The sequence below is a fragment of the Oculina patagonica genome, chromosome 13, assembly GCF_052425735.1.
Source record: "Oculina patagonica isolate OP01 chromosome 13, crgOcupat, whole genome shotgun sequence".
Taxonomy (NCBI): domain Eukaryota; kingdom Metazoa; phylum Cnidaria; class Anthozoa; order Scleractinia; family Oculinidae; genus Oculina; species Oculina patagonica.
Genome location: NC_135770.1, coordinates 29402226 through 29417144, shown reverse-complemented (window position 1 = coordinate 29417144; position 14919 = coordinate 29402226). Strand labels below are relative to the sequence as shown.

General features: G+C 41.3%; 2 protein-coding genes across 2 annotated transcripts; one reads left to right on the top strand and one right to left on the bottom strand.

Moving 5' to 3' along the window:
• The first annotated feature begins 1720 nt into the window (after nucleotides 1–1720).
• LOC144635884 (gem-associated protein 6-like) lies at nucleotides 1721–2283 on the top strand. The gene has a single exon (XM_078494996.1). It carries the CDS (start codon nucleotides 1725–1727, stop codon nucleotides 2253–2255), a length of 531 nt encoding a protein of 176 aa, XP_078351122.1. The 5' UTR covers nucleotides 1721–1724; the 3' UTR covers nucleotides 2256–2283.
• A 4457-nt stretch (nucleotides 2284–6740) lies between these two features.
• Nucleotides 6741–11321, bottom strand: LOC144637285 (adenosine 3'-phospho 5'-phosphosulfate transporter 1-like). The gene is made up of 2 exons (XM_078496416.1): nucleotides 10831–11321; nucleotides 6741–8632 (listed from the first exon to the last, which is right to left on the bottom strand). Exons 1-2 carry the CDS (start codon nucleotides 11087–11089, stop codon nucleotides 7542–7544), a joined length of 1350 nt encoding a protein of 449 aa, XP_078352542.1. The 5' UTR covers nucleotides 11090–11321; the 3' UTR covers nucleotides 6741–7541.
• Nucleotides 11322–14919: the final 3598 nt, after the last annotated feature.

Genomic DNA, 14919 nt, shown 5'->3' with positions numbered 1-14919 from the left:
CTGTTTGAGTTAACAACTGATAAAAATAAAGACTGAAAACACGGAAATTTGGTGAGATGGTGAAATAAAGACTGAAAACACGGATGTCTGGTGAGATGGTGGTAGCTGTACCAAGTGAAGCCTGCTAGGAGAAGTGGAGTTTTGTACTGCTCACGCAGTCTAGTTTACAGGCCTTCTCTTTCTCTCGCGGGCGAGCGCGATGTGCGTTCAGTGACGTCAAGGGCTTACGTGTACGTGATGTCAAAAAGCTAGCCTACGAACAGGCTCCCGCCCGGCTGTAGCGGGTCCCTGGGGCATGTCCCCGCTACAGTTACTAGTGAGTGTACACGTTTTGATTTTGTTGCTGCTACATGTCCCCGCTACATGTCCCTGCTACATGACCCCTGATTCAGATGCTGCTGCTAAATCAGTGTTGCTGTGACATGTACCTGCGTCTTTTCCCAACGTGTGCGGAGACCTTTAGAGGGAAAGTTTTAATCTCAGGGGAAGGGGGAACTTCAGGTTAAATACAAATGACAGGAGGTAGTGATCCGCCGTTGCCACACTCCACCTCCTCGTGTCTTTCACGTAAGTAGCGTGTACAGTAATGATTCGATTTAGCGCCCTCCTTCCAATAAACGCCCCCTTCCGAATGAGCGCCCCCCTTCGAATGAGTTTTTGTTAATAAGCGCCCCCATTCTTATAAGCGCCCCCCATGTTCTAATAAGCGCCCCTATTGTGGATAACTGTCCCAACTGAAGTCATTGACGTCGAATAGATAAACTCATAAGCAAGCATTCACCGTATTGTGCATGTATATATTTTCTGCTAAAATGAATAATTCTTAAAAAAGTAACCGAACTTTCAACAATTTGTTACTGTTACAGTTTCTGTTATTGTTAGTTGTTCGAATATTTATTAAAGTTTTGTTTTGAACATTTGTTTTACTCAAAAAAATAATTAAGCGCCCTTTCCCGAATAAGCGCCCTCCCTTGAGGTTCTAAAAGTAAATAAGCGCCCCAGGCCGGGAGCGGCCTCCCGTTTTGTTCGTCTTTCGTGCGCTCTCCCCCCTGGTTGCTGGTTCTTCTTTGTTTCGCGCGTTCCGCGGGGCCTGTGCGCTTGGCCGGCCTCCCGCGGCTCCCTGGGCGCCCGTCGTTCCCTGGGCGTCTCTCTTCTCGGCCTTCGTCCTCGCTCGCCGCTTTCCGTCCGTCCGCGGCCGCTGCGTCCCGCTTGCGGTTTCCCCTGGCTTCTCGCGTCGTCGGTCGTTGCGCGCTCGGGCGGTCGCATTCGGTCGATGCTCCTCTCTCCTGTGCCCCAGGCGCTAAATCGAATCATTACGGTACTTATTTTAAACTAACAAATAAATTTGATTATAAAAATGATTCACGCAACACTGCCCAATGAAAAGAAAAGATAAAAGTATCCTCTCAGGGAATGGAAATGAAAGAAATGAAAAATCTCCATCGTGAAAAAGGTGGAACTTAGTTTTTACCAGTTTCTTCATTGCTCCAAGGATCAGTAAAAATTTTTTTCCACCAGTTAAAATTTTTGAAACAAAAAGTCCTTATATTAGAAGCAGGCTTCTTTCACTCGGTTTATAAACTTGCAACAACCGGTGATATGGGCCAATTTCGCCTGTGGCAGATTCAAGGAAACGACCCAGTGGTAGGGGGAAGGGCAGAAAAATGTCCCCATGGTCTTGTTATACGCCTGCGATCACATTAGATTACAGCGGTCTCAACGTAATGGCGGACGAAGAAGTAGAAAATTGGACTGCTCTTTCTAGTGTCACTTTACGGAAGTATGTGGACAAAAAGATCAGTATTCTTCTTTCTGATAACACCAGAAAAGTAGGATGGGTACATTCCATCGATCCAGTGACTCATACTGTCGTTTTACAAGAAGAAACCGAAGACTCGAATGCAAAGAAGCTGTCTTTTGTTTTGGGACATGCGATCTCGCGAGTTGTTCTAGAGGAAAGTGAAGGTCACCCACCAAAGACTGATTTTCTTCAAGCTGAAAAGACTATGGAGTATTCTCAAGATGACCTGTGTAAAAGAAAAAGTGAACTGGTCGATTGGCTGACAAAGAATCGAATTCCAGTGAGCGAGAGTTTGGAAGATAGTGCGATATTGTCTGTGATGGGAGTTCTGTTTGTTGAGCCACCTTATGATGCTGAATGCTGTAGGTGTAGCAATGAAATTGTACTGGATCGTATTCAGAAACTTATAAGAGCACGAGAAGATCACAATAACGAAACAAATAGCTCAGCTTAAGTTGAGATTGTTCAGTGATCGTGATCAATCAGGATTTTTTTTTGGGGGGGGGGGGGTGGAGGTGGGGCAGATGGGAGGAGTGGTAGGACTGATAGGTGGACCTCTGTAATTTTCAAATTGTACAATAACTGCTATTGGCAAATCAGGTGGCTGTTGATTATTCTGATAGATAAAGTCTACAACAGTTCCAGTTGCACCATTGCAGTCCTGCACTCCCAGAGTCAAAGAAGAATTAAAGGGCGCTTTCCATTCGACCAAAAATTCTGGATTGAAATGCCGGGTATTCCGTGTGGCAAATGAAACAGTATTTCTGGTTGGCTGCATTAACAAAGCAACACAAATGGCGAACCCATTGCCTCTTTTACCTACCTTGGAGTTGTTCGACGATACTGAAGTTAAAACAGACGATATTTTAAGCAAGGACGATGATATTTTTTCAGTGCAGTTCACATGCGAATTTAAATCAAGTCCACGACAACTTTGAGTATACAACACCAGCGTATTTCCCTGGCGAGTTCAAGAGCCATGTTCGAACATATAAACTGTTTACTTGCCAGGTCGTGCCCACAGGAAGGATACCGATACCACTTGGTAACGGATCTGAATGAGCAATCATTCATGCTCGAGTAGGAGCTGAAAACTTTTTGTAAGAAATAAACATGGCGAGCACTGCTAATGAGAAGCCATCTTGACTATGAGGATTCCGGCTTGGAAAGGCTGGGCCCCAGCAGGAGTGGACGGATGGAACAGTATTTTCTGGTTATTCCCATTTTCCGTAATGTTAGGACAACCTTGCTAAAATTCCAGAAATTTTATTTTGGAAAATTTTTGTTCCATTCGCTTCCTAACCCAGAATTTCCAGAAATTTTGTTTGAATGGAAAGCCCCCAAAGTTATGACTAGTGACACAACTGCTTCCGCCCTTAGTCCCCACCGCCCTTAGTTGAAGAATACCCTGGTAATTAAAGTTTAGACTATAAAAACTACTCTTCCCACAGTCATTTACTTCCAAAGTCGAAATCCTTTCTAGCACTTATTAAAGGACTACATAAACACATGGGAACGGTGCTTGTATGAGTTATGTACCGGTAAATTATGACGATTGGGGGACTGCAGAAGCAGGATTTTAAGATGAAAAAAAGTGGGCCTGGTATTGTGTAATCTAGCCTTCATTTTGTATGTGAAAAGGTGACCATGTAGCAAAGAAGAAGATATATTACATGTAACAAGTACATTTGCAGACTGGCAAAATTTGTGTATAGCCCCATACTTTCTAACTATGTATACAATTTTGTAACTCTGATTTCATTCTATTCATGGCTGCTGTTCTTATTTAAAAGATTATATTATGCAAGACTTTATATGCATAATATTATTATGGGGTTATATGGAAATCTTTCCCGATGGTGGATGATTATGGATGATGATTCATCCAGTGAACAGTGTTGTTCACGCTTGGGCCATGACAGTCTTAGACTACAAGCAGTCCCTATTTTTTCGCAGAGTCCGTCGAGCTTGAAGCGAAAATTATTTTTCGCAGAGACCGTCGAGCTTGAAGCAAAATTTTTTTTTCCAAGAGTCCGTCGAGCTTGAAGCGAAAAAAAATTATGCTCGGGGTTGGAGGAGGCGGGGCGGGGTGAGAAGCGAAAAAAAAATAGGGACTACCCGCAAAGGCACAGTGTTTGAATTATGCGTTGCTCTCACAACGCAAAAATATGATTGGCTAACCCTTGTAGCGTTAACAGCAAGATGTCAATACGTTGTCAACACTTGTATGGCATATTGCGAAGCGATGGGAAATGGTCCTTTCCAAATACGTAGGGGCCCAGAGAAAGTAAGGTGGAGGTGGGGGTAGGGGGAAACAGTTTTGGCCCTTTAGGTAATACATTTTAAAGTACAGGCCTCGATTCGCCTCTCGTCCTCGTACTCCCCCGGCCACAGTTTCAGCCTCGATGTCCTCCCACTCCGGCACCCACGTGTCCCCAATCATCTCGTGCAAGGGACCACATAGAACTTTTCTCGCACTTCGCGTATGTCCACCTGTGATCACAAGTTTCAGTCGTTCAGTCCTGGGTGTCAACGTACAGCGTACACCTCGATTGCATTGTCTCTTCGGGTCTCCATCTCCAGTCCCTGCACTTCACGAGTTTCGCTGTAATAAGGGGAGAGGGGGATGCTCTTCCCCTAGATCTGGCACTAGAAGTATTCGTACCAAACAAGGGGAGGGGAAGAAAGTTGGCACTTTTCTTTGCCTGAGACAGACCTCTCAACCTCAAAGAACCGGAAATCTGGAGATCGAGGTTAAAAAACCGGGAGATTCGAGGTAAAAACTGGGAGATTAATCAACTGACAGACAAAAATAACTAAAACCAGGTGCTAATTAAGAGAAAGAGTTTTTTTCCTGTTTTAGGAACACAAAAATTAACGTTATTTTCACGACTTGTGTCTTCTATATATGGTTATCGATTGTGTGTCTAGCGAACAAACTAATGAAATACCTTTGCTGGCTATGGATAAACACAGAATTGGCGCAAGACAATCGCCTTAGTAAGCCAAAAATGACATTATACAAGAAGTTGTATCCTTACAGCTTGTGACTCTGTTTATCGTGAGATTTTTCTGTCTTGTCGTGAGACTGAACTAAAAATCCGGAAACCGTGAGACTTGAGAGGTCTGCTGATATGTAGCAGTGCCTGAAAATGGTGCAAATCATGTGTCAATCAAGCCATTGCTAAGAAAGACATTCCCCAAAACTTTGTTTTCCTCAGAAAGTTTTTAATATAAGGCATGCACTTGTTGAATGCACAGGGGGATTTTGCACCTGATGTTTCACACTGCTGAGATAATTTTGCATTATATCTCCGCTGCATGGAATATCAAGTGAAAAATCCATCAGTTTACACTGAACAGTGTACAAAATGGTAAATCATCTGGTATAATGTGCAAAACCTCACTTTTGCGAGACTGGTAGCTGTTATCACTATTTTTCCCTTTCCCTTTAGCATGGTTAATAGAGGGAAATGTTTATAAAGCCTGGCAAGCTTCAAATTTATTCCAGTTTATACCTGTCCAGTGATCTATAATAATAACTGATTGGCCCTTCAGGATAAATGAAGTTTTTATTATTATTTATCAAATGAGCAAACAAGATGCAAAGATTTATGTGGAAATGTGTAAGACCATGCACAATCTTTTGTTTTGTGCATAAACACTGTGAAGAAATTATTAATAGAGACGTTTCTATTGAAAAGAAGTAATAAAGCAGAATTATTTAATAACAGGTTTCACTCCATCATTCCAAATCCCACCAAGGAGAATGCTTTTTATTTACTTCTTTTTACACTTTTATTTACTGGTTTTTACACAACTGGTTCTAATGATAACTATTAAACACTACATGTATCTACTGAATTGCTAAATTTATTTTTGGTACACATTGTGTGGCCAACTGAAGCAATTATCTGGAACATTGATTTATTTTTACTTGATTCTACAAACAAGTACAAAATGACCACCCTTCTGCTATTTTCCCACTTCTTTTTCAAGTTGTGCTCTCCACGACATCTCCTTAAAGTACAAATAACAAGCAAGTCAAACACAGCACATTTTTTTTTTAAAAAATATACAGCACTACATTGAACTGTCTAACAAGATAATATAAAACAACAGTAATACAATGTGATTGTTTGGATAGGCCATGTTACATGTTCCGCTGTTTTGGTCTGATTCTTGGATTAGAGTGTTTTTCACTTGAGTGTTGAAAGTAATTCACAATTGCTTTGGTTTTGCACTACTATGCTTAGTGATCGGTTTATAAATTCATGCCCTTTTTGAACCAATCAGATTTAAAACCAAAACTGAGACGTAATTTACTCCCACACGTTCTCCCATGCTTCATGCCAGCTACATGTAAGTGCTTCAAGTTTTGCTTGGTTCACTGGATTGTCTAATAAGTCCTTTATGATTAGCCAGAGTGATAACTTTACCGGTGTTTGGCTTTGGTTTTAAGAGACTCAATCGAAAATCACTTAATGGCTTGAAAACATAAAATGACTAAAAAATATGCAACTTCCCCCTAAAAAGAGGCAAAGAGGGAACGCTTTGAACACACTAGAAAACTATTGCCATTTTCAAGGCCTTCCATTAAATATTTAACCCCAGTCTACCTATATGTATTTATAAATGCAAAGATGACCTCACTTTTCCCAAAAAATTGGTAACATACCTAGCCTTTGAAAGGATGCACACTTTTTAATCCTTGCTACAGTAAAAGCCTAAATAGTGGTTGATGGTTCCCTTAAAAATATTTCACCTACGTCAAAAGCGGTATCATTTTGAGAGAAGAGAGGGGGGGGGGGGGGGGGGGGGGGGGGGGGGGGGGGGGGGAGAAATTCAAAAAAAAAAAAAAAAAAAACCCGGGAAAAAAAAAAAAAAAAAGATGGGAAAAAAAAGGGGGGGGGGGGGGGCACTTGCTACGGCACTGCATTTTTGCTTGCTTAGTTCCTTGTCCCTGGGTGGGGAATAGGGCCAGACTGAATTATTTACTGTATTATAATTATTATTTACAATAAGCTGACAAGCTTGAGGTTTCTATCTACTGATAGTTGGCGACTTTCCACCTATCAAAACTCAATAGAAACCGAGAGCGAGCTGTCTATTTGTTTTAGCAAAACCCATAGACTGATCTATAATTTCAACGAAAAGTTCACTGAAAGTGGTTTACATGTATTTAAAGTTTTGCTTTGTGATTATGAGCAATTTTACTTGTACATGCTCTCAAGGCAGTCTATTGAAAATTAGCAAGCCCTTGCTAGTAAAATAGTTTGCGAATTTCCTAACAGTCAGTCACTGGGTTATGCTAATGGACAATATCCCGTTATAGTTTATAGCAGCGTGCAAAGAAGTGCATGTCCGGTAGCCTAGGGCTAGTGGATTTTGCAGTCGGCTAGTGGATTTTTTTCTTCACATGCCCGACGGGCAAGTGAAATTTTTCGAGGAAAATTCTTCAGGAAATTACCGGGTAATCTTGCTTTATATATAAGGATTTTTTGGGCTAGTGAAAATGACTTTCCGGCTAGTACATCTCCTGGCTAGTCAGCTTTCCCAAAGGGCAAGCTGGAAAATTGAACTTATTTGCACCCTGTTATAGGCTAAATTAATATGAAAACAGGGAATGGAAACAATTATTTTAAAATTCTACCTACAAGGGAACCCCCTCTTTCCCTGCCTGCCCAGCCCCCTTCTCCTCTCCCCCCACCCCCAACAAATCTGGAAGTGTGCGACCCAATTAGGTCTTTATAGTAGATTTTGACATGCGATACCTAGCATAAACCCGCAGAAATAGTGCAACGAATACAACCATCACACCAAATACTGCTTGAGCTGAGAGTCGGTGACTATAAAGAATGCAAGAGAGCAGTATGCTAAGCATCATTCGCGTGGTCATGATAATGGTGAAGACGATGGGACCAAATGATTGAATGGTGTAAAAAATAAACAGCTGCCCTGTGGCTGACATCATTGACAACAGCAGCGCATGGAAGGCAAATTCAGGGTGGCTCAGCATGAAACCAAGTGGTGACAAGAAGCTTCCACTTTCAATCATCGACCACATTGTAAACAAACAAGAAAATAGATTTGCACCAAACATCATCTGCATAGAGGACATCTTGTATGTGTTAAACAGTTCTGATTGCCAATTGGAGGTGAAGCTGTCAAAAACCATGTACCCCAAAAGAATGATCGCCCCAGAAAAGGTTGTGGCTGCTTCTGTGCGCTTCCCAGAGGGATCTGCCGACAACAGAAACATGCTGACACCAGCAGAAAGGAGAATGGCGACGACATATTCGTAGTAGGGATATGTCTTCTTGGAGACTATCTTTCCCATGATCATAACAGGAATAATCTTTGACGCTTTGCACAGGACCTGTGTTGGAAAACCGACAAATTTTAGTGCTTCGTACTGGCACCAGCTACTCATGATGTTTGAAAAGGAGGAATACGAATACTTGTACAGTGGAGCAGTGTGTCGTGGCTGTCGCGTGAAGACTATGTAAAATCCAGCTACTGTGAGGGCAAGGACGCGGTTAACAAATACAAGGAATTGAGAGTTCTCGAATTTCACAGGTTGCACTGTTCCATCGGCCATGTGATCTTCATAGGTGAGTGTCATTATCCTTTCTTGTAAGACTCCCCAGGTGAGGTAGGCAACTTGAAGACCTGCTGCACAAAACAGGAGCTTTATAGTTGTTTGAGAGAAACTTGCTGGAGTAGTGGAACTGTCGTCCTCTGCTTTGATGCCTCCCACTTCAACATCTGGAGCCTCCTGTGGTTTGCCAAACACACAAAGCTGTACAGAACGGAATAGGCATCCTGTCCCTGTTTAACGCAAAGTACATAATAACTGTAAATAACCCAAGAAGCTGGGGTATTCCAAATTGCCACTGGCACAGACCTGTCCCTGGCAGCACACCAAAATTTCCAGACAACCCTCTGATTTTACAAAGTTTATAAATTATTGCTACTGTTGCTATGTCTTTGACAAGAAGTCCTTTAAAGGTCATTGCCCTGTATTGCATTGCGCATCCTTACTGCGCAGAATTTTATGGGTAATTAGCGCACGCACACAAACAAAATGGCGGCCTTTTTGTATGCAACCTAGTCCGCGAGAAAAATAAATTGTCTCCTTCTTGTAAACGGGTATGGTGACCTATCAATTTTGTCTCAGATTTTGGGTGTAGCGATCAAGTTTTTTCTGTGAAATGAAAACAGATCAATTCTTATGTTTGAAAAATAAATTATCACTGGAAATGTGTACTTTGCCAGTACTCGCAAGGGAATTATTAAGGAATTATGCGGTATATACAAGGTCTTCCTGCTCCTTAACGAATATGGGGACCCCACTTTTTTAATTAAAGTCCCCTTGAGGTAATCAACAAGTAGGCAAAGTTTGGTTGAAAAGCTATGTTCAGTTCTATTTCAGGGCAATGACCTTAAATGATTTAGGTAACAGTATACATGTACATGTGTGGCTTAAAAAATATTATCCATACCCACCCCCAAAAAGGAAATTGGAAATTCCAAAGGGCTGGGGACTCAAAAGCCAAAATGTTTAAAGGAAAGTGCGAAGCTAAACTGGAATTTCCAGAGGGGTGGGGGGGGGGGGGGGGGGAGAGGGCACCTTAAGGATGTCCAATTATTTTCTGGAACAAAACTCAGTAACTCTGTACAGTAGGTTTGTCCTCTGGTGTTTGTTCACCTTTTACAATTTCATAAAACTTTGACTTTTCTTGGCCTATTGCTATCTTTTTCAAGTTCAATTCAATGACCAAGGAAAATCAAAATCACTCTGCACCAGGGTCTGCGCTAACATAAGGTAAAATAAAATACAAGTAAAATTCTACTGTGGGTGAGTCTCTCTCACAATAGAATTTGTTTCTATAGCAATTCCTTTTACCTAATGGTATTTGTTTAACATTGTATTTGTACTTCCTCCTCATTAAAAGTCAATGTTACATGATTTATATTGTAATTTCGTGGAGTTTTCATGGAATTGCTCTCTTTCCAAAAGAATTTTTCATTTTCACAAAGAAGATTGTGAAATGCTCCTTTAGCTTTGCTGTTGCCTTTATGGCAAAATCACTCCACCAACACAGAGGCCACTATTTTCTCTTCCTACAAACAAACTAATTGTCCATCTCTGAGCCATCAGGAGGAAAATAATTTACAGCAGATCTTGCCAACTTTATAATTTAATATGCAAAAACGGAAATTTCAAAAAAAGTGCTTATCTCATGGGCACACTAGAGGACTATTATCCATCCACAAATTAAAGTCTTTCCCAGATGAGAATATTGAAATAAAAAAGGAAACACCCAGAAATTAATAAAGATCTTAACACGTGTATGTACAAAAACATGATTTTTTTTATTTAGGGAAACATTATAGGGTCAACCTGGCGTTTCCCTTTTTCAAGATGTATTTTTAATATTGTACAATAATAAATATATTTTTTTCTTTCATCTTGAATAAATTCTATGTTTATGTTTATGTTTATGAGGGTTTTCAAGAAGAGTCAAATAGATTGGGGCAGAGCTACCAGTTGTACGGAGGTTTAAAGGTTATTTAAATGGACTAGTGCACGATCAGGACGAAAATCCTTGCTGCTGCAAAAAGATGGTGCTTCGTGCAACGTGGGGGTCGGTTAGACTGTATGTATTTTGCAGGTATCCGGACAACTCGCCCCTAGAAAATTCACCCCAGACAACTCGCCTCCAATCGTAAGACAATATTATTTTTTACCGACTTGTATTTTGATAAAAGTGAGTGAAAACCTGAATATTTCTCGTTCTTAAAGCGTGTGCAAAGAGAGACAGCTTTGGCAAACTGTTCGTTAGCAAAACGACTCGAAGGCAAAATTGGGGGCGAGTTGTCTGGGGCTAGTTTTCTGGGGGCGAGTTGTCTGACATTCATTTTGCATAACAGCATATGCAGTGTGCAGAAGTAAGGTTCTTCACATTACAAGATTAAAATAGGATTTAAAAAACAGTATACATGTGCATACACCAACAGCTTACCACTTCGTTCATTGAAGTTTGAGTTCTTGAGCATACGGATGATGAAATACCCTGGAATGATTATCGTTGCATAGCCAAGTAGGTTCCATGACAAGTTTTCGACCCAGTTATCACTGCCAGAAGTTCTATTTTCTCCAGCGCTGGTTTCTTTCTCGCTCTCAGTGACTCCCAGCGACTCTTCTCCTATCACTTGAACACCATATGTTGCCAGAGCAAGTAGTAAAAAAGCCACACGGCAAACAGGAACGCGTTTAAACATTTTGAAGTTTGCAGTTTCAGTTAATAATTTTCGAACAAACTTTCGTGGAAATTACGCGTTATATGTAGCCAATCTTGGCGCACGATCACCACTTTAGATGTTACAGTCGTGGTTTATAATCTATAGAAATTCTCTGCAATCATTTTAAAGAGCAGAGGTTTTCATTTCACGTTGAATATTCATCATATGATGTGTGCCACGTACAAAACACTAATCTACCGCCATGACAGCAACTTCAACACCGCAAACATGAAGCCTCGTTACCAGTTTCCTCACTACCTTCAATCCCATAATGCCTTTAACAACTGCGAATGGACGAAAGGAAAAGGGATCCGAAAGGAAGGAAAGAGAGTATTTTATAAGCAGGCTTTTCTTTGTTCCTTCTTTCGGACCAGGTGAACTGTTAAGGTGCTAGTATTATAGAGGGATCCGGAAGGAGAGGTTCGACTGTATACAGTAAAATTCAGCTTTTAAGCCCCCCCCCCTCTTATAAGTCACCCGCTTATAGGCCCATCTACTTGTAGACAAAAAGTACATCCGATTATAAGCACCCCTCTCCCAATATCGTTCGTTCCAAATATTGGAATTCAAAGTGTTGTAGCTCATTTCGAAACGGGTTTTTTTATTCCGCTTATAAGCCCATCTCAGGGACGGCGGAGCCGGGGGGGCTGGGGGGGCTTTAGCCCCCCCACTTTTTACGAAAAAATAAAGACTTACTAAGAGAAGAGTCTCTTAAGCCCCCCCACTTCAAGTCACTAGTCAGCCCCCCCACCTGGAAAAATGCTCCGCCGTCCGGCTGGATCTAGCCTGCGTAGCAGGCGTCTGTGTAGTTTTTACCGCGTTTAAAAGAGTGCGCGATCTTTCGCGTTTCTCCCATACGCGCGCTAGAAACTATACGGCGCCTGCTACACAGGCTAAAGCCCATCCAAAACCCCTTAGGAAGTTGCATAAGCCCAGGGTTTATAAGCGGAATTTTACGGCATTGTTTTTGTTCTGTTTGTCACAAATCTTGATCCCAGCATTTTTATACACGTGCCGTGTGTATAAACACCGTTACCTTTGGTAACAATCATCCTCGGAGACCCAGGGACAGTTTGTCGGGGCGAGACGAAGGAAAAAACCGTCCCACCTTAACAAACTGCCCTTGGTTCTCGGAAAATACAGTCGACTCCCGATAACTCGAACCCTCGCTAACTCGAACCTCCCGCTAACTCGAACCAATTTTCGTTTCCGTTCAGGTCATTTTCTATATAATTTTACCCTCCATAACTCGAACCATGTCTGTCAATACGTGACAAGTCAAAACAAACAGTGTACTGTAGTCGAAAACGTTGAATTTATTTTGAAATAAACAAGTGGCCACAAGTACACGAGTCAGAACGCCCCTCAAAACACGAACTGTTCCACGCCCCCAGGAACCACGCCATTGACGTGCTACTCATAACAGACGTTCAGTTTGTTTGTGAAGGTTGATACCGATTCTTTCAAATCTGAACTTTAAAGGATTATCGCCAGGGCGAATTAACTGACTATTTCTCAAAAAAGTAAATCGCGTAAATCTGCAGCTGTAGCGTATAGCGTTGGTCTCTTTAAAAACCTGCAAAGTTCGCAGCTGAATTGCTTTGTTTTACGTTACGTTACGTTACGTTACGCTCTGATTTATACAGTGATTTAGAAATATATCGTTCTTTTTTCTTTCGGCTTCTCTATACTCTTATTAAATTTGTTTAAAATGTACACTGGTCTACACTATATGAATAGAAAGTCAGTAAACACCGTTTTTTACTTTTTCCGGTCATTTGTTTTCAACTCCCGATAACTCGAGGCGAACAATGTTCAATTTCCCTTGAAGGTTCAAGTGTATCGGGAGGCAAATGTAGGTATTGAATCAACCTGAAAAAAAAAAAAAAAACGGAAAAAAAAAACAACAGAAAATTGTACCTCGGACCCTTAATAAAGGCCAGCTTCAAATAAACGCCGGGTCCACCAGGACAAGTTTGAAATAAACGCCGGGGCGTCTAATTGAGAAAATATAGTACTATAAATAGTTTACTCAAAATACAGTACCCTTTCCAGTCTCCCACCGAGGGAAAGCGATAATCGGAAAGTACAGTTGAACCCCGGGAACTCGAACTCTGAAGGGAAACGAAAAATAGTTCGAGTTAGCGGGGGTTTCGAGTTAATCGAGTAAAAATGACTGAAAAGTGGGTCCAAGGGAAATGGAAGTTAGTTCGAGTTAGCGGGGTTGTTCGAGTTATCCGAGTGTAAATTACAAATGGTAAGCACCGTCGCTTTACGGTTTGCTGCTTTTGGAAAAACATCATTATTTAACGGTCATTTCAACCGGTATATTCCTCCAAATGGTAAACGGTGAAGTTAATCGATTGGCTCAATCCAGTCCTTTTAGATCACTGGCCAAGATCACGTAGTCGCTTCCGTTCTTACTGCAGTGGAAGCGGCACCATTCTTTTGGTTTTGGTTCAAGGCACCTTACTTTCGTCTTTCGCTTGTTGTTTTACTTTTCTTCGCCTGAATTATCAAGTCAGTTTAGGGCTACTACCTGCAACTTTAAGGATAGAACACGATGCGTCGCGATCTTCACTGTACCACTTGTTTGGTAGTTGCCTCCTTCTGGGATCCGTTTGCATATGAATTGTGGTGGCCGATGCGGATCGTTCAACTGTGCTGGCCCCGCAACGGCTTATCATTGTGACTGCAACCATTGCAGATGTCTTAACAGGCCTGGAGGAACAGGCTTATGGAACTACTATCACAATCTTTGTAAGCCATCCACTTGGAAGTGTCCCCATTACAAGGAATGTGACTTCGCGAGATGTGCCTGCACTGGAGATCACTTAGGTCTGTGAGGACTTCATCGTAATTGGGCTACCTGTTAATTTTAGAAGCAGTGGACTCTACGGACATGATCACCAAATAGCGACAAACAAAAGATAGACATGGAAATACTCTTTACTAGCTTTAAGTATTCGAGGTGGAAAACCTTCAGTATAGGTTGATCGGTTAACATAAGTACACTTCGCTTCAAGTTATACCACGTGGCAGTTGTTTTAATTGCTTACTTCCGTTCCGTTGTGCAAACTAGATCTATTGGAGGCAGTATGCTTTAGATTACCTTTAAAAGTGAGTACTGATTATAATCTACAGTATTAAACGTTTTACTTATAAACTTGAGAGAATTATCAGCTAAATCGCAAAATCGCAGATGTGTGAACTTGCAAATAAAAAGACCTTTCAAGTCTTCTATTCTACCAAACTGCTCGTCACTCGTGTGTATTTACATATTTTACTTAATTTTTTCTCGGTTAGAACAGACCTCACGTGTTACATCGCTTCTCTAATATAACGTTCATACACACCTATAATAATTACTCCCGATCCTAAAAATCCCTAATGTAAAGATTAAGCAAAGACAACATCACCGTCGAGGATGCAAAAGCGCTAGGAATAGTCTGGAAACGACTTGATATTAACTTCCGGTACGTGCTCTACTATTCTCGCAACATGACGAGTCACGAGGGAATTTCACAAGTTTCACGTCACTAGCAGATCACGATGGCGTTCTGTGTCTTGTGAGGGAACTATTGTTGTCTTTGCTAAATCTACGGACTAGCACTGAAGGAAACTCCGAAAGGGCCAGACGACAAAATAGTTTACTCAAAGTTATAGTGTAATGACAGGGGTAGGCTTAATTTCCGCGGTAGCTCGAGTCCTGCTAGCAGCTGTTATTATACTTATATACTTCTCGACTTGCAAAAGTAAAGAATGTAAGACAAAAAGCATTATTGATTTCACTTACAAAATTGATTTGA

Bases quoted from the DNA above. Each gene is read 5' to 3' on its own strand.
- LOC144635884 (XM_078494996.1), top strand. From the start codon at position 1,725: ATGGCGGACGAAGAAGTAGAAAATTGGACTGCTCTTTCTAGTGTCACT.
- LOC144637285 (XM_078496416.1), bottom strand. From the start codon at position 11,089: ATGTTTAAACGCGTTCCTGTTTGCCGTGTGGCTTTTTTACTACTTGCT. The intron at 8,633-10,830 runs GTAAGCTGTTGG...TGCGTTAAACAG, and splicing joins AAACTTCAATGAACGAAGTG to GGACAGGATGCCTATTCCGT.